This window comes from Melopsittacus undulatus (assembly GCF_012275295.1).
Source record: "Melopsittacus undulatus isolate bMelUnd1 chromosome W unlocalized genomic scaffold, bMelUnd1.mat.Z SUPER_W_unloc_6, whole genome shotgun sequence".
NCBI lineage: Eukaryota > Metazoa > Chordata > Aves > Psittaciformes > Psittaculidae > Melopsittacus > Melopsittacus undulatus.
In genome coordinates, this window is record NW_022993948.1 from 909,821 (window position 1) to 935,886 (window position 26,066).

Below are 26,066 nucleotides of genomic sequence, written 5' to 3' on the forward strand. Positions count from 1 at the left end.
CCCATGTCAGCAATGGCACTGGTCCTTTCCACTCGTTATCATTGTAGGTCTTTATATAGAAACAATGGTTTGGGCAAGAAATTGTCTGTTAGATGTCAGAAACACTTTATTGTGGAAAGAGAACCAAAACAGGACAAATATAAAGAATTTAGTACAAACTGGGCTTTTGCTAACTGTCCGTGGAGAAGATCCTGGCATTCCCTTTTTTTTTTTTTGTTATCGACTAACAATACCTGCTTTAGATGACCCTACTTGAGCAGGGAATTTGGACTAGATCATATCTCCTGCATATGCCAAGCACAGGCTGCTGGGCCTGCACTTTTTCTCCTGGATGGCTCTCTGATAACAGGGGAGGCCATCCCTCACATCAAGATCTGGCATGGCATGTGTCCCTACCACTCCACACCTGCTGGGTTGCAGCCAACAGCGGAGCTAAAGGTTTTTCTTGGTGGCAAACACAGAGGCCAACCCAGTCTTGCCCTTGACTGTGGTAGCAGGCATTTGGTCAGCCTCAGTCCTTGCACCTGGTTGTCAATGCACAGTTTCACCTGCTTCATCCAGTAACAAGTCACTACTATAGCAAAGCACACACAGATTTACATTAGCAGAGTAACTATTACAGAGTGCATCAGCATGTTGAAGATGCTGAAGGCGGCGAGGGACTAAACAAAGAAATTTCTTACAGTGGAGTTCTCCCACCCTCTTAATTTGTTCCATTACCTGCTTTATAACACTACCATCATATTAGAATCTTTCTAGCTTTTGCCTTAGCATTTTCTAGCAGCTGCTGCAAATTTGCATGCTCTAACGTCTCTTCTACAAGTGAAAAAATCCATACAATACAAGGTATAGTTTCTTATTAGCAACTGGCTAGTAAATACAGGTGGTTTTATAGACAAAATCACAGCCTCTAATAATTTACAAGCACACATATTCAAGTTGATACTTTTCAGTTGCCCCCAAGTGATGTTTTGCAATCATTTGTTTTTCTCTTCCTCTATGTCATTTTGCTTGGGGTATTCACAGTCATCTCCTGTAGTTGATGCATCGAGTTCTTCCACTCATCTGTCCAGCTCATGGCAAAGCTTGACAAACTTTGCAGGCAGCCGCCATGGACCTGTAGGTAGGAGGACACAAATATACCACTTCTCCCAGGTTATCAGTTCTTGAGAAATAGACAGGTTAAAGTGATTCCTTAAAGCAGAAGCATTTTGATGCAAACGGAATGTGAAGCAGCTGCAGAAGTAGACCGCACAGTGTTAACAGTCAAGGGGTTTGCTCCATCATTACACCCCCCTTATTTTTTTTCTTCAAAGTCGCTCACCCTGCTTTGCACAGCTAAAAATGCCGGCCTGTTTGCAGCCAGCCTGCCTGCTCAGCAGCAGCTACAGCTGCCTGCCTTCTCAGCAGCAGCAACCATAAATACATGTCGTAGTTTTGCATTAACCCTTTCTTGCCCAAAATGTTAAACTGCTACAGGTTAAAAACTTTCACATGAACCTGATAACAAAAAATATACAGAACACTGTCTGCCCTCATCACACACACACACATATGGGATCCCACAAGCACACTCCACACAACTACAATATCTGAAACACAAAATCCAGACAATCATTACTCCCACTACACAGTCCCACATACAGAATGTGGCACAAGGACCTTGTGAAGACTATCAGGAAACCACCTCTGAGAAGCATCATCGCAGTGCAAGGTGGCAGGCTCAACCTTAGGAGGTGTTTCCACAGAGGCTCTGCCTCCCTCACATCGCATGAGGCTTGGGCTTTTATAGTGACCAAAATGCACACTCATTCCGACACAGGTGGCCAGCCTATGTTGGAAGAAGTTGCCAACAATATCTATAAAGGTTTCCAAGGGTAGATAGAAACATGGACATACTTATATTTACCAACTTACTTCTAGTACACGAGTATCACAGAGAAACTATTAAAAATTATTATTGCAAAGCATTAACTTCTTATATACTATTGCTTACACACACCTACAGCAATTTGGCATATCATGATTGGATACTTGTCTTGAAGACCCTTAGTGACTAACATATAATTGGTTAAGCACAGGTGTGAGAAATTGACCTCGAAATCTTGCCAACAGTGCACAGTTCTCATCACTCAGTGAATTCCAGCTTCTTCTTATCTTGCTTGCTTAAGCTTCCTCGGGCCTCTCATGGCCTTGCTGTATCTTTCTGAGTTATTCAGAGTTTATGTACCAAATATCCATTGTCCTGTGAGAACATTGCCTCCACAGTTAAGCATGACTTCCCATTTGAGAATCTATGCTGACTACTCCCAACCGCCTTCATGTCCAAAAGATTGTGTGCAATTAGAGGTACGTGAGGTGATTACACCTAAATTCACCTTTTCTTAGAGCTCCTCTCAAACTTCTCTGAGAATGTGTTATTTTCATCTTCAGTCATTATTTTAGGCAATTTTGTGGTGTTTTTTAATTTCTGATTTCTGCCCTACACTGGGATTGCACATTCCAAGATGCTATGATTCTATAGTCAAGGCTATGATTGGTGGTAGTTCTAGCTAAAATAAGGACAAGGAAATGCCACAAACCTCACATAAAAGCTTGTTCTCAAGATATTTTCTGCCCAACTTCACAGATTGGGGAGCAAAAATTAACCCTGGTGTCAGCCCTACTTTTTAGCAACGCAAGGGTTGCTAAAAAGGGGGAAGTAGCTGGGAGACACATCCAGACTTCTCATTAGAGATTTATCAATCTGTAATGTTAATCACAAAATTAGCAATGGAAGGGATGCATTAGCCAGGCTACTGCCTGCAAAAGAAGGATTCATTCTCTATAAAGTATTTAAAGAAACCTTTTACAGCAAAACCTACAAGGATTGTAATTCAGCAATGGAAATCCCATTACTTTCAGTGGAGTAGAGCTCTGGAAGAACTATCCTTCCTGATTTAATTCATGTAGTCTGCACTCTGGGAAAAGCTTCAAATCTAATTGCAGGAAAACTTCCCTTCTTAACTTCTAGGAATAGTCCTCAAAAAAAACAGTTCATCCGAATCTAGTGGCAATAATCTCAAATGCCTCTTCCACCATAGAGACACTGTTTTAGCAAATCTCCAGTTCTAGCATAACTTTTATTATGATAGACTAGTCCCCACGTCCATAAAGATACAGTCTATGAGCAAAGTCTTGTTCCTGAGTAGTTTAATCCAGGTTGAGTCCAAAATCATTATCAGTATTATGTGACTTGTGGCTGCTGTAATGACATATCAAGGATACTGGTGATTGGGATAGCAGGCCTTGCACACATGGAGCCTAGGGGACACAAAAGTGGACACAAAGCAGACACAAAAGGCAGTTTTGATGCAAGAACAGAAACATTCCTGATAAATTGAGGTGGCTGTACAGCTGCAGTTCCCACTGCCTTTGCCAGGGCCTATATTACCCAGCTGCTTGGCAATGAAGAGCATCTCCTAAGGAGTACAGGACTTGGCAGCACCATGGTGAGAGACACTAAAGCTCCTTTTTCCCCTGCCATAAATCAATGCCAATTTGAAATAATTTATCCTCAATTCCCCTGAATCCAAAGCCATTGAAGATATGAGCCCATGTACATTCACTGCGCATACCTAAATCAAATGCTATTTCCTACCATATAGAAACATACACAAATATCTGAAGCTGATGCAAGTATTAGAACTGATCTTCCCAGATGTCAGCTGAAATTTAAAAGGAAGCAGGAACCAATAAACAAGGTCCCTTTCACAAAACAGCAGTTTAACAGTTACTTGTATCTCCTGGTGCTGTAAAGTCCAGCCATCTCCTCCAGATTTACATTTTCAGCTAGAAGATATGAAGGATTTATTACTATGCTGCATGGTTTAACTCTACTCACCAGCTTTTCATAACAAAAAGTCATGGTCAGTTGGGTAATTTTACAGGCTGTGGTACACAGCAATTCCTTCGATGCATTTATTTCTAGTTTCCATCTATGTGATACCCAGAATAATGGTGCTTTGAGTTTGAAGTTTAACTTAATCTTTATCACAGGCTTCTGTTTTAGTAATGCAGAAATAGGATTTAAAATTTCTGGATGTAAGAGCATAATGTTCCCCATTTCTATTACAGCTGCTAGGGGCACAAAGGGTTTATTCAACTGTGGGGAGACCTGTTATACTTTTTGTACTTTTCTTCTTGGCCCTGTCAGTGGCAGGATAAGATTCTTTACAATCCAGTGATCCCTAGTGGCAAGAAACAGTCCTTTCTTGGCCATGAAATGGTCCCACAGTACCAACAGACCAGTCTCACAGAATGCCAGCACTGGAGCCTTCCACCAACAAGCTGCACAGAGTTGGCCCCAGCACCCACTTGACTAACAAGCTTATCAAAACTGGTACCCACTTTTGCTAGCACAGTCATCAAAGAGCTGAAGTATGAAGTATCCACCTCAGCTCAGTGCCTTCAAAAGGAAAAATATATCCTCAGAGCAGTAGAAACTGTTCCAAGTTCCACCGTATCTACAGTGTACTGATCATAGAATCATAGAATAGTTAGGGTTGGAAAGGACCTTAAGATCATCTAATTCCAATCCCCCTGCCATGGGCAGGGACACCTCACACTAAACCATATCACCCAAGGCTTCATCCAACCTGGTCTTCAACACTGCCAGGGATGGAGCATTCACAACCTCCCTGGGCAACCCATTCCAGTACCTCACCACCCTAACAGTAAAGAATTTTTTCCCTTTATCCAATCTAAACCTCTGCTGTTTAAGTTTCAACCTGTTACCCCTTGTCCTATCGCTACAGTACTGATCCTCTTCTGCTTGCTTGTGGGCCTTGGTTTTCAGTTAGACCTTCACCTTGCTTCTGCTTTTGTTAACTGGTAATCACACAAGGCTTGATCCAACAAGGAATTCTTTTAAATCTACTCCTAAATCAGTGAAGTGATTTAGTATTCTATATAATCCCAACAGAATTATTTCACATTCAGATAGAGTTGATCAAAGAACTATGCAAATGTGAAAAGAGTCTGTTCCAACCAACTCATGCTTTATCTAACATGCAGCAAAAGCAGACAATTGTTGAATTGTTTTACTCTGGAATGGCTTTGCCTGTCAGTCTTGCAGCTTTCCAAACATCAGGCACACAGCATTATGACTCACTTTTGGAATTCAAATAACAAATGTCTATTGTGTCGTGTGACTTTTACTATTCATGAAAATAACCACAACATCCAACTGTCATATTACACAGGCAAAAGGAACAGCTAGCAAAAAGGAGGTCGGATAAGATAAATTAATTCAAAAAAGTATTTTCCCCTCCACCTCAAAGTAAAGAAATAAAAGGGAATCACTGGAGGTGCTACTGGCCATAGAGAACAGTTGAACTTTTCCACTGGGAACAGAATCCTTCAAGCAACCAGAGTGCCTTAGTACAGCATATATACAGATGGTTTTGTTCTGAAAGTGAACAAAAATTCAAACTTCTGAAGCTTACCAAGACATTTAGAAAGACCCACTGATTTGGTCCCTTTAGATACCTGCTAATAATAATAATACTAATAATGGCAAATCTTGATTATGTTAAAATATGATATAAAATACTTACTGTAATAAGATATTAAATCTGTCTATAAAGGTAAAATTAAAATTTAACCTGAATGAGTTAAAACATTTCAAAATGTTCAAACTGAAATGAGAAAGCCAAATAATTAATTTCACCATTTCCTCAATATGATGAGTAGCAACAGAAATACCTCCTGTCTGATTCAAAAGCAAAAATAAATTCAGCTTTGACCAAGTTTCCCTTTCTACGAGAAAACCTCACAATTTTAACAAGCCCCTTGAAATGTGTGCTTTAATAAAAGCCGGGTGTTCAAGTCTCCATTGGCTCTGGAGAGTTTGGAATTTATGCAGATAGTAATTATTAATGCTGACTCAGCTATAACTCAAGTCCAAATTTGATTGAGAATTCTGTAACTTGGATTTTTAAAGGAGATAGATACTTTTATGAATGCAGTATTAGAAAGATTTGTTATAGGGATTTCCATTTCATACCATACTGGATCTGCTTTTCTGGCTAAAGAGAGATGCATGAAACATATTATTACCTTTCACAGTGCTTCAAATGTGTTTATGCCCTGTCAAGAGCAAGAGTAATTAGCTAAATGCCTTATTCCTTGCCTCTTTTTTAAAAATTAAAATTATTATGAATTATGCTCAGAGATATTTTTGTATTTGTTAAAAATACATATATGTATGCAAAATGAAAGTAAGTTAGCATATTACTGTCTTAATTATTAGCACCATATGTCAGATTAAATTAATGTTTTTTAATTGAGACAAAAACCAGTGCACTTGCCAGTTTACTCTTTCTCATATCAAACACTATATCTTAATTCAGTATGCAGCAACTAATTATATTTGCAAATGCATTTCAAGATGTTTTATTTGTCCTAGCTAGCTCTGTTTGCAGTCAAACTTCTGCAGATAAAAAATCAGCAATTTATTAAATTAATTTAGGATCTCTCCTCCAAGTTTTAGGCACAACCAAAATTCAGTTTCAGATCCTGGATTTCTCAAAGGGATCAGTATTCTAGGTAGGAATGGGTAATGACTGTTTATAGTCTGGATAAAATAAGGTGCCAGTAGCACCTTGAGCTCCAGTAACACAATAACAGTAAAAGCTGTTTGACCTGAGAATTTAATATCTATAGCTCAGGGCAAGAGCTGCTGATTTTTCATTTTATCACCATTGCAAAATTTTGTTCTGTTAAGGAAAAAAGTTGTTCCTTCTGTGGAGGAAGAAATAGTAGTGCCATTTTTAACCAAAAGCCCTCAGCACAAAGGTCTGCCATTTAAAGATAATTGCAGCTTTTTAAAGCTTAAATCAAATTATGATCCTACTTATACATAAAATAGCCAATAAAATACCCTATACATTTCTGTAATGAACATTTTTAGTGCTAGCAGTTTCTTTTACGGCCAAGCTCACTTCCAAGCAGTTTGATATACTGTCATTAAATTTGAACTTTTAGTCACTACAATAGTAATTGCAAGAGCAATTCATGGAATATAAATCTCTGCTTTTCTCACTCATCCATCTGCTCCATACACAATAGCAGGAGAGCTCTAATAGTTTAAATGCCTTGTAAAAGGGTTTATTTGTATACTCAAAGCACAGAATAAGTTTTGCCTTGATGTAAAAAGCAACAGAAACTCCAAAGCAAGCAGTGCAATCATTGCAAGCAATTTCACCTGCAGTCCAGCATGCAGATTACTGTGTAGTTGTTTTAGCAACAGGCTTCCAAATGAATGATTTGACTTTTCAGTCATTGTAGGAAAACAGTTACAAACGTGTTACTGCTAACGTGTGTGTGCACACGTCTGTGTATGTGCACGCCTACGCAGCCTTTGCCAGAAATGATAAGAAACAGATGTGCTAGTAAATTAGTTCACTGTAAATCTCATACAATGTTCTGTTCTGCTCAGATTCATGTGGAGGACTGTAAACCCCCGAGGAAAACCCACAGGTCCTCTTCTTGTTGCTACATTCTGGCCTGATCTGCCAGAGAAAATCGATGCTGTCTATGAGGCCCCTCAGGATGAGAAGGCTGTATTTTTTTCAGGTATTGGTTTTAAGTTGTAAAATGTAAGTAATCATTTACATAGATGTTGCATTTGCACTCAGTTTCCTCCCAGTTGTAACTGGGCCAAGGAATGGCCTGCCTAAGAGCTATCAGGTATGCATGACAGATGTTAAACATCCCATGCTGAGTATATTAGGACAACAGCTGGATCTGAACATCATTCAGCCTCCATTACAACAAAGGGGAGCTATAAGCATCTAAAATGATACATTCAACAATAAGCAAGACTAAATAAGTAATTATTTAAAACAAAAAAAAAGCAAAAGTGGAGTTCTGTTTCATCCGGCACTGCTCTGTTTTCCTTCTATTTCCTCTCATTTCAAGCTATTGTCTCTGTACATGTTGCTTGAGATTAGATCTCCCCATGCCTTTCCTTGTCTCCTCTTTTGCCGAAGACTGACTTTCACTCTGGCTTCCAAGTGTCTTCCTTGTGGCTCATCTGGCAGAGGATACAGGCAGCAGTGCTAGCTGCTTTCCCATGGAGATGGGAAAGAAGGCTAACAGGAAGCACTGCTCTGTCCATCTTAAGTCACACATGGTTCCCCTATACTGGCCAAATTAGTGGATCTGGGAAACTGTTTTCAACATGAAGAACTGACCCAGCAAAAACTGGGCTCCAGTATCTACTAAAAACATGACTAAACACCTCCAATCATTTAAAAACCATATGGCTGATGCTGCTGTACATTTTCTGTACAGGAGGGAAAAAAGTAATGATAATCTATTCCATATGCTTCAAAGGCCTTTTGCTTTAGTTTACATGGAGGGAAGAAGCAGCTTAAAAAGTTTTATTTTAGGTAAACCAAAACACTTGAAATATTGCATATATTATATATAATCCTATTGAATCTAAACCTCTGTCCCTCTCTTTATAATTTCCAGGAAAATGTAGCTAACCTGCTTTTAAATAAATAAATAATAACTATAAAAGAAAGATTGTTTTGAAAGTTACACATAGCCCAACTATCTTAAAACATTACTGAGACCAACACTTTGCGGCTGAATGGTGAGTTAGTAACTTCTCAGGAACTCAAATACTATATTTTACACTTCTCATATTAACACTTGACTTATTTTCCCACTAGCACAGAATCAAGGAAATGTCCTTTCATTAATGAACCTTTTCCTGGCTTTCAGTGAATCTAGTGAAGGCATTTATTAAGTAAACTAATTCCATGTAAAGAACACAGATTACTAGTACCTATGCCATTAGTATGTATTTGGAGAGTCATTAGAAAATGTTGTATGACAAGAGACAACAGAAACAGGAACGCTGCACAAAAACTTCCTTCTGATCACTTAATATAACTGCTCAAACACATGGAGGGTGAACATGAGCATCTGCATTTGACCTTCAGGTGCCCATGCCTGGTTTCAAACCATCTTCAGCATGCAAAAAATTACCAATATTAACTATTTGTTTTAACATAACCCCAACTGTATTAAGATACTGTCTGCCTCAAAGATGAGACAGCTAATAAGGGAGGAAGCAAGAGCATGCTGAGGTGATGTCTTTTGCCAAAAGGCAAGCAACAATTAAGAGGCAAAAGCAGAAATTGTATTCACAGTACACCTGCACTCTAATCTGGTGTTTCACAGATGGTAAAATATTAGAAAGACCGATAATACAGTTAGTGCAATAAAAAGTTGCATAGCAAAGCATAAAAGAAGAAATACTCCTCTGTATCTGATTAATAAAGTGTTTGTTTGGCTTGTTTTCTCCCCTACCTAGGAAATGAGTACTGGGTTTATTCAGCCAGTAACTTGGATAGGGGCTATCCAAAGAAACTCACCAACCTGGGACTAACCCCAGATGTGCAACGTGTTGATGCAGCTTTCAACTGGGGCAGAAACAAGAGGACATACATTTTTGCTGGAGACAGATACTGGAAGTAAGAAATATTGAAGAGGTGGTGGTGGTGGTACACTGTTAGCCAAGCTGTCTCTAGGGCTGAATACACACTGATGTTCAGGAGGCAGGAACCAAACACAGGGGGGGTCATTCTTGGAGATGAGTACTTGAGAAAAAATCTTGCAATGGAAGAGGATATCTGGGAGGCCCTGTCTGGTTGCTCACACTAACAACTCACCCTTCAACCCCTGTGAACCAGCAACTGCCCCACATCAGTCTCAAACTCTTAAAAGGGGTAAGCTGTCCCTGCTGTCAACTTACAGCTGCTGGGAGAAATCTCTGGCAGGAATTCTTTAGAAATGGGCTGACCTCCAGTCACTTTAAGCCAAAGACTGGCCAGATTGCCTTAGAAATTCTTTCAGTAAGCCATCAGGTATGGAGGCACTGGATGTAAAAGAAACAGCGGTGTGACTAGCAGGGCATGCTGCAGATGACTGAAATCCTTCAGCAGCTGATGTTCTAGTCACTAACACATCTGCTCTACTAATAGACTTGGCATTGAGGAGATATGAACAAACCACAAGAAGTGTATCTTAGTACTCTGGGAAAATCATAGAATGGTTTAGGTTGGAAGGGACATTAAAGATTGTTTAGTTTTGACCTCCTCTGCCACGGGCAGGGACACCTTCCACTAGACCAGGTTACTCAAAGCCCTGTCCAACTTGGCCTTGAACACTTCCAGGGACTGGGCAGCCACAGCTTCTTTGGGCAGCCTGTTCCAGTGTCTCACCACCCTCACAGTTAAGAGCTTCTTCCTAATAGCTAATTGAAATCTCTCCTCTGTCAGTTTAAAGCTATCCCCCCTTATCCTGTCACAGATTTCTTGCAGGCCCCTTCAGGCACTGGAAGCTGCTCTAAGGTCTCCCCAGAGCCTTCTCTTCTTGAGGCTAAACAAGCCCAGCTCTCTCGGCCTGTCTGCATAGGAGAGGTGCTCCAGCCCTTGGAGCATTTTCATGACCCTCCTCTGGACTTCAGGGCCTTGGGGCGACTGGTTCAGGGTTTGGGAGCCCAAGTAGTGTTCTTGTCCCTACTGCCAGTCACAAACAATGTCAATGGTAGCATCAGAAAAGTCTAATTAATTTATTCCTGGCTCCGTGACTAGAGTTGGCACCAGAATTTTGGGGTGTTTGACTATGGGTCAGTTTATACAGCACCAGGCCTTCTGGTGGCAGATGGGGTACACCTGTCCCAAAGGGGGAAAAGGATTCTAGCCCAGGAGCTAGCAGGGCTTACAGAAAGGGCTTTAAACTAGGTTTTAAGGTGGAAGGGGATAACACCAGGTTCACTAGACATGAGCCATGAGGTAGCATGTCATTGTTGGAGTCCAGATCCACAGAACAACTTATTAAATGCATCTATGCCAGTGTCCATAGCATGGGCAACAAACAGGAGGAGCTGGAAGCCATTGTGCAGCAGGGAAATCATGACATAATCACAATCACAGAAATGTGGTGGAATGATTTGCATGATTAGAATGCTGAAATGGATAGCTGCAGGCTCTTCAGAAGGGATAGGCAAGGAAAAAGAGGTGGTGGGGTTGCATTGTATGTCAGGGAGTGCATTGACTGCCTTGAATTCAGTGTTGTGAGTGAGAACGATGAATGTCTGGGTGAAGATCAGGGGGAAGGACAACCAAGCAGATGTCCTGGTAGGAGTCTGTTATAGACCACCCAGCCAGGATGAAGCTATAGAAGTGTTCATCAAACAACTGGGAGAAGTTTCACGATTGCTTGCCCTTGTTCTCATGGGGGACTTCAACCTACCAGATGTCTGCTGGAAGTACAGGACAGCAGAGAAGAAACAGTCCAGGAGGTTCTTGGAGGGTGTGGTAGATAACTTCCTAACCCAGCTGGTTAGTGAACCAGCTAGAGGAGATGCCTGGCTAGATTTGTTGTTGACAAACAGAGAAGAACTGGTGGGTGATGTGATGGTTGGAGGCTATCTTGGGCAAAGCAATCACAAAATGATTGAATTTTCAGTCGTTGGAGAAGTCAGGAAGAAGATCAGCAAAACCTCTACTTTAGGCTTCTGGAGGGCTGACTTTGGCCTGTTTAGGGTGCTGGTTGTCAGAATTCCTTGGGAAACATTACTGAAGGACAAAGGAGTCTGGGAAGGCTGGACACTCTTTAAGAATGAAATACTTAAGGTGCAGGAGCAGGCAGTCCCTATGTGCCAAAAATCAAACCATCAGGGAAGAAGACCAGCCTGGCTGAACAGGGAGACTGTGCTGGAACTCAGGAAAAAAAAAGAGAATTTATCACCTGTGGAAGAAGGGACAGTTACCCCATGAAAAGTATAAGGATGTTGTTAGGTTATGTAGAGAGAAAGTTGGAAAGACAAAGGCACAGATGGAACTAAATCTGGCCACTGCCATAAAAAATAATAGAAAGTACTTTTTCAAATCTATTACCAATAAAAGGAGGGCCAAGGAGAACCTCCATCCTGTGCTGGATACTAGTGGAAACCTAGTGACTGAGGATGAGGAAAAGGCTGAGTTCATTAATGCTGCCTTTGCCTCAGTCTTTAATAGTCATACCAGCCATCCTCAGGATACTCAGTTCCCTGAGTTAAATGGCAGAGATGGGGAACTGATTGAAGTCCCCATAATTCAGGGAGAAATAGAGACCTCCTGTTCCACTTAGACATATACAAATCTATGGGGCTGGATGGGTTACACCCAAGAGTGCTGAAGGAGCTGGCAGAGAAGCTTGCTAAGCCACTCTCCATCATCTATCAGCAGTCCTGGTCTAGTGGACAGGTCCCAGGGGATTGGAGATTGGCTAGCCTCTCTACAAAAAGGACAGGAAGGATGACCCTGGAAACTATAGGCCTGTCTGCCTGATCTCAGTGCCAGGGAAGGTCATGAAGCAGGTGATCCTAAGTGAGGCCATAAAGCATGTGTGGGAAAACAGAGGGATCAGGCCCAATCAGCACAGGATCATGAAGGGCAGGTCCTGCTTGAGCAACTAGATCTCCTTCTGTGATAAGGTGACCTGCCTGGTTGATGAGGGAAAGGCTGTGGACATTGTCTATTTGGACTTAAGTAAAGCATTTGATACTGTCTCCCACAGCATTCTCCTGGAGGAATTGGGTGCTCATGGCCTGGATAGGTGGATTCTTCACTGGGTTGGAAACTGGGTGGATGGCTGAGCCCAAAGAGTAGTGGTAAATGGCATCACATCTAGTTAGCAACCAGTCACTAGTAGTGTCCCTCAGGGCTCAGTGTTAGAGCCAGTGTTGTTTAATATCTTTATTGATGATCTGGATGAGGGGATTGAGTGCTTCCTCAGTAAATTTGTGGATGACATCAAGTTGGCTGGGAGTATTGATCTGCTGAAAGATAGGAAGGCTCTGCAGAGGGATCTGGACAGGCTGGATCAATGGGCTGTGGCCAGTGGTATGAGGTTCAACAAGGCAAAGTTCTGGGTCCTGCATTTGGGCCACAATAACCCCATGCAACTCTCCAGGCTTGGGGAAGAGTGGCTGGAAAGCTGCTTGGCAGAAAAGGACCTGGGGGTGCTGATTGACAGACAGTTAAACATGAGCCTGCAGTACGCCCAGGCAGCCAAGAAGGCCAACAGAATCCTGGCCTGTATCAGAAATAGTGTAGCCAGCAGAGCCAGGGAAGTGCTCATCCCCCTGTACTCAGCACTGGTGAGGCCACACCCCGAGTACTGTGTTCAGTTCTGGGCCCCTCACTACAAGAAAGACATTGAGGTGCTGGAGCAGGTCCAGAAAAGGGCAATAAAGCTGATGAAGGGCCTGGAGAATAAGTCTTATGAGGAATGGCTAAGGGAATGGCTGTGGTTGTTTAGCCTGGAGAATAGAAGGCTCAGGGTGACCTTATCACTCCCTACAACTACCTGAAAGGAGGTTGTAGTGAGGTGGGGATCAGTCTCTCCTCCCAAGTAATAAGTGATAACACAAGAGGTAATGGCCTCAAGCTGCACCAGGGGAGGTTTAGACTGGATATTAGGAAAAAAATCTTCACAGATAGGGTGCCCAGATATTGGAACAGGCTTCCCAGAGAAGTGGCTGAATCATCGTCTCTGGAAGTGTTCAAAACCGTGTACATGAGTCCCTCAGAGACATGGTTTAGTGGTGGTCTTGGCACTCCTGGGGTAATAGTTGGACTTGATGATCTTAAAGGTCTTTTCCTAGTTGATTTGATGATTCTATGGACTCACTTGAGCAGGCCCATGTCCTTCTTGTGTTGAGGGCCTCAGAGTTGAATGCAGTACTCCAGGTGGCGTCTCACAAGAGCAGAGTAGAGGGGGAGAATCCCCTCTCTTGACCTGCTGGCCACACTCCTTTGGATGTGGCCCAGGGCACGGATGGTTTCTGGACTGCAAGTGCATGCTGCTGGGTCATGGGGAGCTTCTTGTCATCCCAACATCCCCAAGTCCTTCTCCACAGGGTTGCTCTCAATCCATTCTTGCTCAATCCAACCTTAGCTTCAATTCATTTTGAGAGTCTCTACAATCCTTTTCATGTTTCCAGTACATGCTCAAATAAGTTTTTCTTGCAAAGAAATGATATTCCACAAATGCAAGTAACTCTGTATTTGCACTATGGTTCTTGTTCTAAAGTCTGTATGCGAAGCAAAATATGATGCAAAGTAAGCAACCAAACTCAGGTGACCTGCTGCCATGCTCTACCCGGGAAATATGGTGGACTCTTAGATTAGGAAGGAATGTCCTTAAAATGTCTCAAGGCTATTACTGTGGTAGAAATAAATATCCCACATTATACCTGATGAAGAATCTACTAATTGTATTTAATAGAATTTCATTATCATAACATCAGAAACACCCACCAGAAATCTAAAAGATTCTCCAAGCTATAAGGATTCCTCCTGAGATATTCCATATAAAATATTAAATGAGGTCTCAGTATAATTGAGTCCATTTTATGTGAACATTAATTTCATGTTATGATCAAACTGGATGAGTGTCTTTATTATATCCTAATGGCTGTGGATTCCTCTAAGTAAGTAAAATACTCTTTCAGAATTGCCACTTGATCATAACTTTTAATTACTTTGAGGACAGTACTCTTCTCCATTACCTTGAGAAAAAAAAAAAAGAAGACCAAAACCTTAAAAACTATAAACATCATTAATTTTTAATGTTATATTATTTTAGAGACCATCTAACACATTTACAAGTAGTTCTAACACAGCCATTTGCATACCTATGAGTCAGCAAACCTGCAGGTCTCCTCTGTACCAACTATTGGTTTGACTAACTGTACTCCAGGGCCTCCAAGTAATTCATCAATCTAATCACAGACAGCATTTCTATCGAAGTACCTTATCAACTGCAGTCACTGCAGAAAACATAATTTATTGTTAAAGAATCAAAATAAGCTTAAGTGATTCCTATCTGTGTAAAGAAGAAAGTAGTTGACAAATATTTCAGAAAAAGTACATATCTGTTTAACACATATGCTATAACCCTTAAGTGTGTTTTATTTTGTTTTATACAAGGACTCTGCCACATGGAAGCAAAACAGTTAGTTACATACCATAGTCCTTCCTGTGCCATTATCATACTTACTTTAAATGGATTTTTGGAAACCTTCTCCTCTCTCTCCTTCCATCCCCAAGCTATTTTAGTGTTATCATAACAAGATTGTTAAGCAAAGTTTTGTGAGGGAGATGAACAGGAGTTGGCTCAGATTCCACTGCTGAGGTTTTAAAGCTACCCAGAAAGGTACTAGATTTTCTTTAAATATTCTAGGAAAAAATAGTAAGTAATTAAATTAATCATTTGAATTGATTTTGGCCAACCTACTGCTAATTTTTATTGGTTTAACTTTGGATAGAATCCAGGTCTATACAGTAATGAGGGAAAGGCAATCCGAGATACGTACAGATATGAATTAATAGAAATCAAGAACATAAATCCTCATCCAGTACTAGCGAAAGATGAACTCTCTGAAGTCCACTGCTCCTGAAGAGGTGCTGCTAGGGTGACTGAGGCCTCACATGCATTGGAAGCATGGTTCAAACTATATCCCATGTCACTGCTCCTTAGGACATCTCCACTTCTGCTCAGCACTGACTCCCATCTATGGATCAGAAAAATGAGGAAAACAGTCCACAGTCTTGCTCTTTGATCTTCACTCTCAAGGACCTTGCATGCCTGGGATATTTATTCTCTATATATGGAAAGGGAGATCCTGGACTTACGTGTCTGTGGGAGTGCAAAACTGGCTTTACACAAATCTATCTTTGCATTCTACAGCAGAAAGCATGCAGGGTAAATGAAACAAATCATCTGCAGATATGGACACCAACAGATCCACTCACTCCTGAAGGACATTGCAAACTAGATCCAACTTCCATGACATTAGGTGGATTTACATCACCTGAAATTTTCCTCTTGAAAGCATAGATTGTGATTGCTTCCACCCCCCCAAAAAAAGCATCAGAGAGAGAGAGAATGTGTGAAAATAGTATGGATTTTTAATGAAATGTTAGGGAAAGTAATTAGTAATCTACAAGCATATTTCAAATACAGTTTTGAAAAGATAGCCATTTCACATTAAAATCTGCTATCTTCAGATGTTGGCTGCTGCTTGAAAAAAGATACCTTTCCTAGAATTATGTCTGGAATCTTAAAGCTACATTTCTGAGAAGGGTTTTGCTTAGAAAGTGTATTTTCAATTCAGCAAGAATTGCATTTCCAAAAGAAAATATGTAAAATTTCACAGGGTTTGAAAGAAGTCAGAAATAATTGTAATGAAATAGAAACAATGTTAAAAACTCATTTAGTATATTTCTATTTGATTATTTTATATGGTCACGTTTGAGAGGACACGATAAAAAGTTATGTTAAATTTTAACAATAAATACAGATTTGCAACACAGGGACATAACTTTTTTCAGGTACAATGAGGAAAAGAAGAAAATGGAGCTTTTGTCCCCTAAATTCATTGCAGACTCTTGGAATGGCATTCCAGATAACCTTGATGCTGTCCTGGGTCTTGGTGACAGTGGTAAGCTGTAATTCCAATCTAAATCACTAACAAGCTCTCTTATTTGCTTGCTGTGAAACTTATTGGAGACTTTAATTTATTGTGGTCTATGAGTAGGAGCCAAATTAAGTCAAATTCCCATTCAGATTTGTAAACTACCAGTTCAAACAAAATATTTTGTCTCTTTTTTCCATTAAATATTAGTTGATGAATACCCTACTACTAATCACAGCTTAGACTTTTTAAAATGAAACATTTAGGGCTTTCTTGGTTTCAGCTGAGATGGAAGGGTTTTTTTCTTAGTAGCTGGTACAGTGCTGTGTTTTGGATTTAGTGTGAGAATAATGCTGATAACACACCAATGCATTAGTTGTTGCTCAGTAGTGCTTACTCTAAATCAAGGACTTTTCAGTCTCTCATGCTCTGCATGTCTGGAAGCATTGCTGGTATCGCGTGAGTCTTGACTCGATTACATTTTTAACATCTACTTTGCCAGCAAACATTTCTTCCCAGAAAAATTCTGACTCACAAAATGGTAACATGGCTTCATTTTCCATTCAACAAGACCTGTCTTTTCCAGGATGGGAACTTTTAAGTATTTTTAAAATAAACCTTTTTTTATTGTGTGCAAATATTTTTGAAATAAGTTTTCCAGTTCTTTAAACTTCATGAAATCAAATAGGCAAAAAGGCTTTGATCAAGAATTATGTACTCCATAATCTGAGTATGCTTTTTCATTTACCTTCACAGGATACACCTACTTTTTCAAAGATCAGTGCTACCTACAAATGGAAGACAAGAGTTTGAAGATTGTTAAAATTGGCAAGATAAATTCTGACTGGTTGGGTTGCTGAACTGTATGAGATATTAATAACCATTTTATTTACTTTTTCATTATATGCCTTATCTGTAATTAGAAATATATCTGAATGCTAAATACTGGACCAGTCTGTTACTGGCACCAAAACATTAAGTACCAGTACTGTACACATCAGATAATTTAAAAGTGTTTGCCTTCTCAGTATACAAAAGATGTTTACATATACTTGTACAATTTTTCATGCTAATCATAGTAATGCTAGTAACAGAATATCCATCATTCTTTATTCCCTGGGTGCTTAAACAAAGCATTGAAACCATTGGGACTGGATCACACCACTGTGTTATACATATCCCAAAAAGGTTTGAATGAGATGTACCAGCAGTGCACTCTGTTTTTTCCTTTTTTTTAGTACAATTCTGTTATAAATAGATTATTTGTCTTGATGTTCATCATCCTCTTGAAAGTTTGATCATTACTTCCATTTATTTACATAATATTACAGAAAGACTGTCAAAGGCATAGGTTGCCTCAGGATTTGATTTGTGTTGATGCATGATGGAATCATGGCAAGAAACTGTTAAAGTATTGTTCTAAAGTACTTTTTATTTTAATACCTTAGTTAAATTTAGCAATTTGCTTCATGCACTTTGTTACTACTATATAACTTGTTTAAATGGATAGAATGACTGATTTTTAAGTCAATGTGTTATACACAGAAGTCAAATATTATTAACTTGTTTTATTTCTCTGTTCTCTATGAAATTGGGGTTTGTTTGGTTTGGTTTTTTGCTTATGCACTGGGCAACAGAAAATGTTCTTTTCACAACCTGATGGAATGTTTCTCATAAAAAAACCCAACAAAACAACAACCTAGAAAAGAATATCCCACATACAAAGTGCCAACAATACAAATAAAATCAAATTACACTGTCAGCACTTCTCATGGACAGGCTTCCTTGCATCATTTCAAATTAGAAATTCAGCAGCATGTTGCACTGAAATACCTGTCAAAGTGCCATGGTTTAAGCCCAGCCAGGAACTCAGAACCACGCAGCCACTTGCTCATTCTCCCTTCCTCTCCCCGCTCCCAGAGGGATGGAAAGGAGAATCAAAAGAATGTAACTCCCACAGGTTGAGATAAGAACAGTCCAGTAACTAAGGTATACCACAAAATCACTACTGCTACCACCAATAATAATGATAAGGGAAGTAACAAGGGGAGAGAATACAATAGCTCACTACTCACCAACTGATAACCAGCCTGATCCAAGCAGTGATCTAGCCCTTCTAGGTAACTGCCCTCAGTTTTTATATACTGGGCATGACGTGCTGTGGTATGGAATACCCCTTTGGATAGTGTGGGTCAGGTGTCCTGTCTCTGCTTCCTCCCAGCTTCCCCTCCTCCTTGGCAGAGCATGAGACTCAGAATGTCCTTGGTCAGGGTAAACATTACTTAACAACAACTAAAAGCATTGGTGTTATCAGCATTGATGCAAGGCTGAAAGTTAAAAGCACAGCACTGCACCGCACCACTTACTAAGAAGGAGAAAAATGACTGTGATTCTGTGATTCTGTGCTACTGCTGAACCCAGGACCCAAAGGAAAGTCAATATCACCCCAATATATAACTACATACTGAATTTATTTAGAAACCTACACTATTTTCTTTGTTAGTTCTAAGGTGTAACTGCAGCAATTTACATTAAACAGATTATATGGTCCCACAGTACATGAAGCTTTCTGCCTTCTCATAACAGTTTACACGCCTGTCTCTTATCCATACTCTTTCTTCTTATCAGCAGCTACCTCACCACAGCACAGACACGAAGAGTCAGCATAGGTTCAGTGGTATACATAACCCATAGGGAATGTAAGCTTGAGAAACAGGTGTAAAACCTCACCCATGAGATCAGACACCATTTGGCCAAGGATCTTATCCAGCTCCATGCACATGAAACGCTTTGTGAAACACTTTGGACTGCATCGTGCAAGCAGTCAACCCAGATCCTTCTTAACACATCTTTTACACTAAGTCCATGGTTCATAGAACTAGCTAGTAATCAGCTAATACCTGACACAGTGATCAGTTGGTTTCTTCTTATCTCTTCATGTTTACACTCAGGGCTTTCCTGTTCTAAGAAGGTTTTTTACTATGGTATTCTGAAAAGATACCATTTCTAAACTGATTGTGACACGCGGATAGACTCCACAACTCGTTAAAGTTGTAAAGTAGGTATGCATTTATTCAGCTCTAAGGTGCATGGGGATAGCTCCTCCAAAGTATGCACACATCAGGGTTGTTTTCCCTTTACATTTATTCTCTTAAGGTATACATATGCATTAGGTTACTCGATACGCCTATACATATTTATTATCTATCCCGGCTTTGTATTATAATGAGCTAGAAGGTCCTTTGCGCCTGTGCAGCGCCCCTTCTGGTCATGGCCAGGAGTCTCAAGATGAAGTATATGAGTCTTCCTCTTGTGGGTAGGGGTCTTCAAGATGAAGTAAATGAGTCTTCCTCTTCTTAAACTTTTCACCTTTTAATCTTCACACATGGCCTTAGGGTTGGTGCCCAGTCTGCTTCTCCCCCACTTATCAGTAGAACCAAACATCTGCTTTGTCCCTTACCAGTAGAGCTAAGTATCTGCTTTTGTCCCTTATCAGTAGAACTAAGCATCTGCTTCTCCCCCTCATCAGTAGTTAATGCCTTGGCATGTTAGGTATTTAGGACAGACAATACTTTTGTTTAAGCAAAGGAATTCCTTTAACCCCCTTGTACAATTTCTCTGTATTATCCCCCTGTACAATGGTTACCCCTGTATCAGCTGCACTGACAAATCATCTTTCCATTACACACTATCCAGACACAATGCCCACTTTAGCAAGCTATTGATTACTACAGAAAATTCTCTCCTGGATAAACAGTACTATTTTCATTTATGCCAAGAAAAAAAGATGGCTTATCTCCTTCTGAGCATCCTCATTCTCTACAGAAACCATTTATCACCTTCCCAATTAGTCCTGCACAAGAGTCAACAAGATAAAGCACAAAACAAAGTAGTTGTAATTGCAAAATATTAGTGCTGCAATTTCTACATACACCTGACAATCTTCTTAGTATTGCAGGATCTAGTGAGCCACTTCAGGGATGTATGGTCTGTCCTGACCATAAACATCTTCCTATGCCAGTGTTAAAAATACTGTGCAGCTTTAATGACTGTTAGGAGTTCCTTTTGAGTTTTGCAATAATTTTTCCCTAGAGAATTTAATCTTTGTTTTAAGCATCCTCAGTAACCATCCCCTGAAGATTTTTATGTTCTTGAGTCAATACTACCCCAAACTACACTGCCGCGGCCAGGTGGAGGGGAGAAAACACCGATACGATGCAGGTTCACAAAATGCTCCGTTTATTGATTACAAGGCTGCTCTTAATATACTGTCTTACACGCGATCACGCATTACTTGATTGGCTGCTTCACTTTGCCCACGAGGGGTACACGCTCCACTTTACCTCTCCTGATTGGTTTCACACCTTCGCTTCAGCTTAGCGTTACATCATGCTTCTGGCATCTTGTTATTGCATTCCTGTTTTGCTGATGTTGACGCTTCTTCTTTTAGCCTGGGGTCAGAGGTTCACTTTCTCACAGCTTGCTGTAAGCCTGTTCAAGCGCCCATGCTCGACCCCCAACATCTCCCCCTCTTTTTTCAAATAAAGCGTTAGTCATCTGCTGCACGCGTTGCATAGTACATTGTAACAAACAAGGTCCAAAAAACAAAATTAACAACATAATCATTATTGGTCCACTAAACATCATGATTAAACTTCTTAACCAACTACTTATTCCTAACGATTTTAACCAAGAGTCTATAGGATTTGTTTCTACAGTATTTTCTTTGAATTCAAACAATTTCTTGTGAATAGATTCAGAATGATCAGAAAGATTCATACAACACATGCCCAGAAGCATTCTAATGCAAAGGGGATGTGAAGCAGCTGCAGAAGTAAACTGTACAGTGTTAACAGTCAAGGAGTTACACTCCCCCTTTTTTTTTTTTCTTTTTTTTTTTATCAGACAAAAAGCCATTAATTGCAAAGCTTTAACTCCTTATATACTATTGCTTACACACACCTACAGCAATTTGGCATATCATGATTGGATACTTGTCTTGAAGACCCTTAGTGACTAACATAATTGGTTAAGCACAGGTGTGAGAACTTGACCTCGAACACTTGCCAACAGTCCACAGCTCTCATAACTCAGTGAATTACAGCTTCTTCTTATCTTGCTTGCTTAGGCTTCCTCGGGCCTCTCACGACCTTGCTGTATCCCTCGGAGTTATTCAGACCTCATGTACCAAATATTCATTTTCCTGTGAGAACACTGTCTCCACATCTCCCCCTTTTTAGTTTTACTAGAAGTTTTTTTACAATTTGGGATGTTTGCTCTATCACTGCTTGACTTGTGTAACATAACAACCCACTACTCTAGGCAGCATTATTTCAGTAAGATTAGTCTGATTTGAAGTTACTTGATGTCACCTTTATAACATGTGGCATACCAGTGAATCCTATACACCATGTAACAGGATGGAATAATGAGGATTTAACACATGTGCTCAGTATACTTGTCCATTACCCATGGTCACAAATAATAGAACAGATATTACAAGGATTTTACACAGATTTCTATCATTGCTGTTTCTTTATGTTGTTGAGTTCTGCGGCTTTATACTTTTTGCTGGCAGTCAGTATGGTCCTGTTGATAGCTGTACACAGCTGGGCCTACCCTTTTTCTCCTGTATGGCTCTCTGATAACAGCGGAGGCCATCCCTCACATCAAGGTCTGGCATGGCATGTGTCTCCACCGCTCTACACCTGCTGGGTTGCAGCCAGCAGCAGAGCTAAAGGTTCTTCTTGGTGGCAGACACAGAGGCCAACCCAGTCTTGTCCCTGACTGTGGTAGCAGGCATTTGGTCAATCTCAGTCCTTGCACCTTGTTGTCAATGCAGAGTTTCACCTGCTTCACCCAGTAACAAGTCACTACTATAGCAAAGCACACACAGATTTACATTAGCAGAGTAACTATTACAGAGTGCATCAGCATGTTGAAGATGCTGATGACAGCGAGTGACTAACAAAAAAAAATTTCTTACAGTGGAGTTCTCCCACCCTCTTAATTTGTTCCATTACTTGCTTTATAACACTATCATAATCTTAGAATCTTTTAGCTTTTACCTTAGCATTTTCTAGCAGCTGCTGCAAATTTGCATGTTCTAATATCTCTTTTCAATCCATACAATACAAGGTATAGTTTCTTATTAGCAACTGGCTAGTAAATACAGGTGGTTTTATACACAAAATCACAACCTCTAATAATAGCTACTTTACAGGCACACATATTCAAGCTGTTAATTTTCAGTTGCCCCCAAGTGATTTTTTTTTTGGGTTTTTTTTTTTTTGGATTACACATGCATATTGTCTGGAAAACAAGCTTGAAGCAATATACATCAAAACTACAGTCATTAATAACAGCTAGAATGTGTTATCATTACCTTTTTTTTCTATTTTTTTCTATTTTTTTTCTATTTTTTTTTCCTATTTTTTTGTTTTTTTTTTCTTTTTTTTTCTTTTTTTTTTTGTTTTTTTTTTTGTATCTTTTTTTTGTTTTGTTTTGTTTTCTGTTTTTGGGTTTTTTTTTTGTTTTTTTGTTTTGTTTTTTTTTTTTTTTAAGTCGCTCACCCTGCTTTGCACAGCTAAAACCACTGGCCTATCGGCAACTGCACTTTTGCATTAACCTTTTCTTGCCCGAAAGGTTAAACTGCTACCTGTTAAAACTTTTACATGAACCTGACAACAAAAAATATACAGAACACTGTCTGCGCTCATTACAAACATACACAGACACAGATATATGCACATATGTGGGATCCCACAAGCACACTGCACACAACTACAGTATTTGAAACACAAAATCCAGACAATCATTGTTCCCACTGCACAGTCCCACATACAGAATGTGGCACAAGGACCCTGTAAAGACTATCAGGAAACCAGCTCCGAGAAGCATCATTGCTGTGCGAGGTGGCAGGCTCAACCCTAGCGGGCGTCCCCGCAGAGACTCTACCTCCCTCACATCGCATGAGGCTTAGGTTTTTTTTTTACTGACTAAAATGCACACTCATTCCGACACAGGTGGCCAACCTATGTTGGAAGAAGTTGCCAGCAATACCTCTAAAGGTTTCCAAGGGTCGATAGAAACATGGACATACTTATATTTACCAACTTCTAGTACATGAGTATCACAGAGAGACCGCACCAAAAGAGTTGTACACGGGGTCCCAACTCCACGGTCTGACACATTCCGCCCGATACCATTGATAAGAGCATACAAGAGACTTTCCCATCTCAGGTGGGAAGCACACACACCACGGGAAACCGTGCAATACATCCACATCCCCCACCCATCTCACTTCTCCCTTTACAGTTACCCATTTATCATGAGGATATGGGGGATATAAATCAGGCTTCTTTTCCGGATGAATAGGCTCCAGGTCAAAAGCACCATCCAGGTCAGCATCGGCATTATCAGGCATCTCAGGAGCAGCAACAGCAAACTGATGAACGTGCACAGGCTCCTTCTCGGGGTCAATAGGGCTCAGGTTGAAAAGATCGTCTTCATCCCCGACATCAATCTTCGCAGCCATAGCGGCAACCGGCGGAGATTCGGGGGGGCGGGGGGGGGGCACTGGTTTCCATGATCTCATTTTTTGACTTTAACGTCTCTAAAATAGTTCTCCAAATGACTAACAAACTTTTCACAGCTTCATTGCCTTTCGTGGCTGCATTCCACAGCTTAACTCCTTTCACAGCTTCATTGCCTTTCGTGGCTGCATTCCACAGCTTAAGTCTTGCCCCATTCCACAAGGATATCTCAAATCCGGTAGACTCATAAATCTCTGGGTAACGTGTCTTCAACCATTTCAACATTAACTTTAGGTCTGTCTCTTTAAGGGTTGCTCCCTTCACCTTAGGAAGGACTGAAAACATCCATAAATCAGAGGCTTCTTCCTTAGTAATTTTCTCCCAAGTCTCGAGATTAAAAGCTTCACCGACTCCCACAATTCTTCCCCTATCTTACGCCATTGATCTTTGGAGAATAACTGTCCCGTATTTTCTAACAACCCCTTTCGTCGGCACCAAAATAAAAAGTCCACAAGTTCCTGTCGGGGTATCGAGTACCCTGTTTTCTTCGCTACACTTCTATCGTAGCCTTTTCTATCGCTGATACAGCGAAACCCATCCCGAACCAGACCGCAGTCTGCCTGACTCACCGGTCAGCCGTGGCCACGTAATTTGAGCTCCTTTCCTGCCTCTCTCGGACAGCCTGCCTCTCTCGGGCAGCCGGGATTTCCACCTTCTCTCGTCCGCGGTCTCTCTCTCTCCTGGTATCACGTCGGGGTCACCAGAATGCCGCGGCCAGGTGGAGGGGAGAAAACACCGATACGATGCAGGTTCACAAAATGCTCCGTTTATTGATTACAAGGCTGCTCTTAATATACTGTCTTACACGCGATCACGCATTACTTGATTGGCTGCTTCACTTTGCCCACGAGGGGTACACGCTCCACTTTACCTCTCCTGATTGGTTTCACACCTTCGCTTCAGCTTAGCGTTACATCATGCTTCTGGCCTCTTGTTATTGCATTCCTGCTTTGCTGATCTTGACGCTTCTTCTTTTAGCCTGGGGTCAGAGGTTCACTTTCTCACAGCTTGCTGTAGGCCTGTTCAAGCGCCCATGCTCGACCCCCAACACCACACACTCTAGCATCTGTATTTAATATGGAAGGGGATTGGAACATAGATATACTAGAGAAAAATTTGCAATGGGCATTTTCAGCTTTGAACTTCCTAAATCACATTTCTAATAATGACTGAAATAGTTTCTTTTTGTTTACAGTTTTTATATTTGTTTTGCACCATTGGCAAATCTACCAGCTTACTTTCTGTAATAGTGCCCTGGCTTTGATACAGGGGTAACCAATGTACAGGGGGGTAATACAGAGAAATTGTACAAGGGGGTGAAAGGAATTCCTTTGCTTAAACAAAAGTATTGTCTGTCCTAAGTACCTGCCATTGCCATCTTGCCAAGGCATTGATTACTGCTGGAGGGGGAGAAGCAGATGCTAGTTCTACTGACAAGGGACAAAAGTAGATGATTGGTTCTACTGATAAGCCGTGTAGAGGCAGACTGGGCGTCGACCAAATCTTAAGGCCATGACAAAAGCACAGGTGTTTTGTCCTACTGAAAAGCTGGGGAGAAGCAGACTGGGTGCTGACCAAACCCTAAGGCCATGTCTGAAGGTTAAAAGGTGTAAAGTTGAAGAAGAGGAAGACTCATTTACTTCATCCTGAGGCCTCTGCCCATGACCAGAAGGGGCACTGCGCAGGTGCAAAGGACCTTCCGGCTCATTATAATACAAAGAGGGGATAGATAATAAATATGTATAGGCGGATTGAGCAACCTCATATCTATGTATACCTTAAGAGAATAAATGTAAAGGGAGAACAACCCTGAGGTGTGCATGCTTTGGAGGAGCTATCCCCATGCACCTCAGCGCTGAATAAAAGCACACCTACTTTACAACTTTAACTAGTTGCGGAGTCTATCTGTGCATCAGCTTCAGCAGTAGCAGTCATTTTTCTCCTTC

At 40.7% G+C, this 26,066-nt stretch overlaps 1 protein-coding gene across 5 annotated transcripts in view; it reads left to right on the forward strand.

Moving 5' to 3' along the window:
* Positions 1-18,287, forward strand: part of LOC117438302 (72 kDa type IV collagenase-like) — a 41,008-nt gene extending 22,721 nt beyond the window's left edge. For 2 of the 5 annotated variants that reach the window (XM_034073846.1, XM_034073847.1), the window contains exons 10-11: positions 16,443-16,552; positions 17,282-18,287. In XM_034073846.1, coding sequence (XP_033929737.1) covers positions 16,443-16,552; positions 17,282-17,338 — 167 coding nt within the window. In that variant the 3' untranslated portion in view covers positions 17,339-18,287. Of the gene's footprint in view, positions 1-7,480; positions 7,618-9,370; positions 9,531-16,442; positions 16,553-17,281 lie in introns of all 5 variants that reach the window. The other 3 variants (XM_034073844.1, XM_034073845.1, XM_034073848.1) reach the window with 3 other exon arrangements.
* Positions 18,288-26,066: the final 7,779 nt, after the last annotated feature.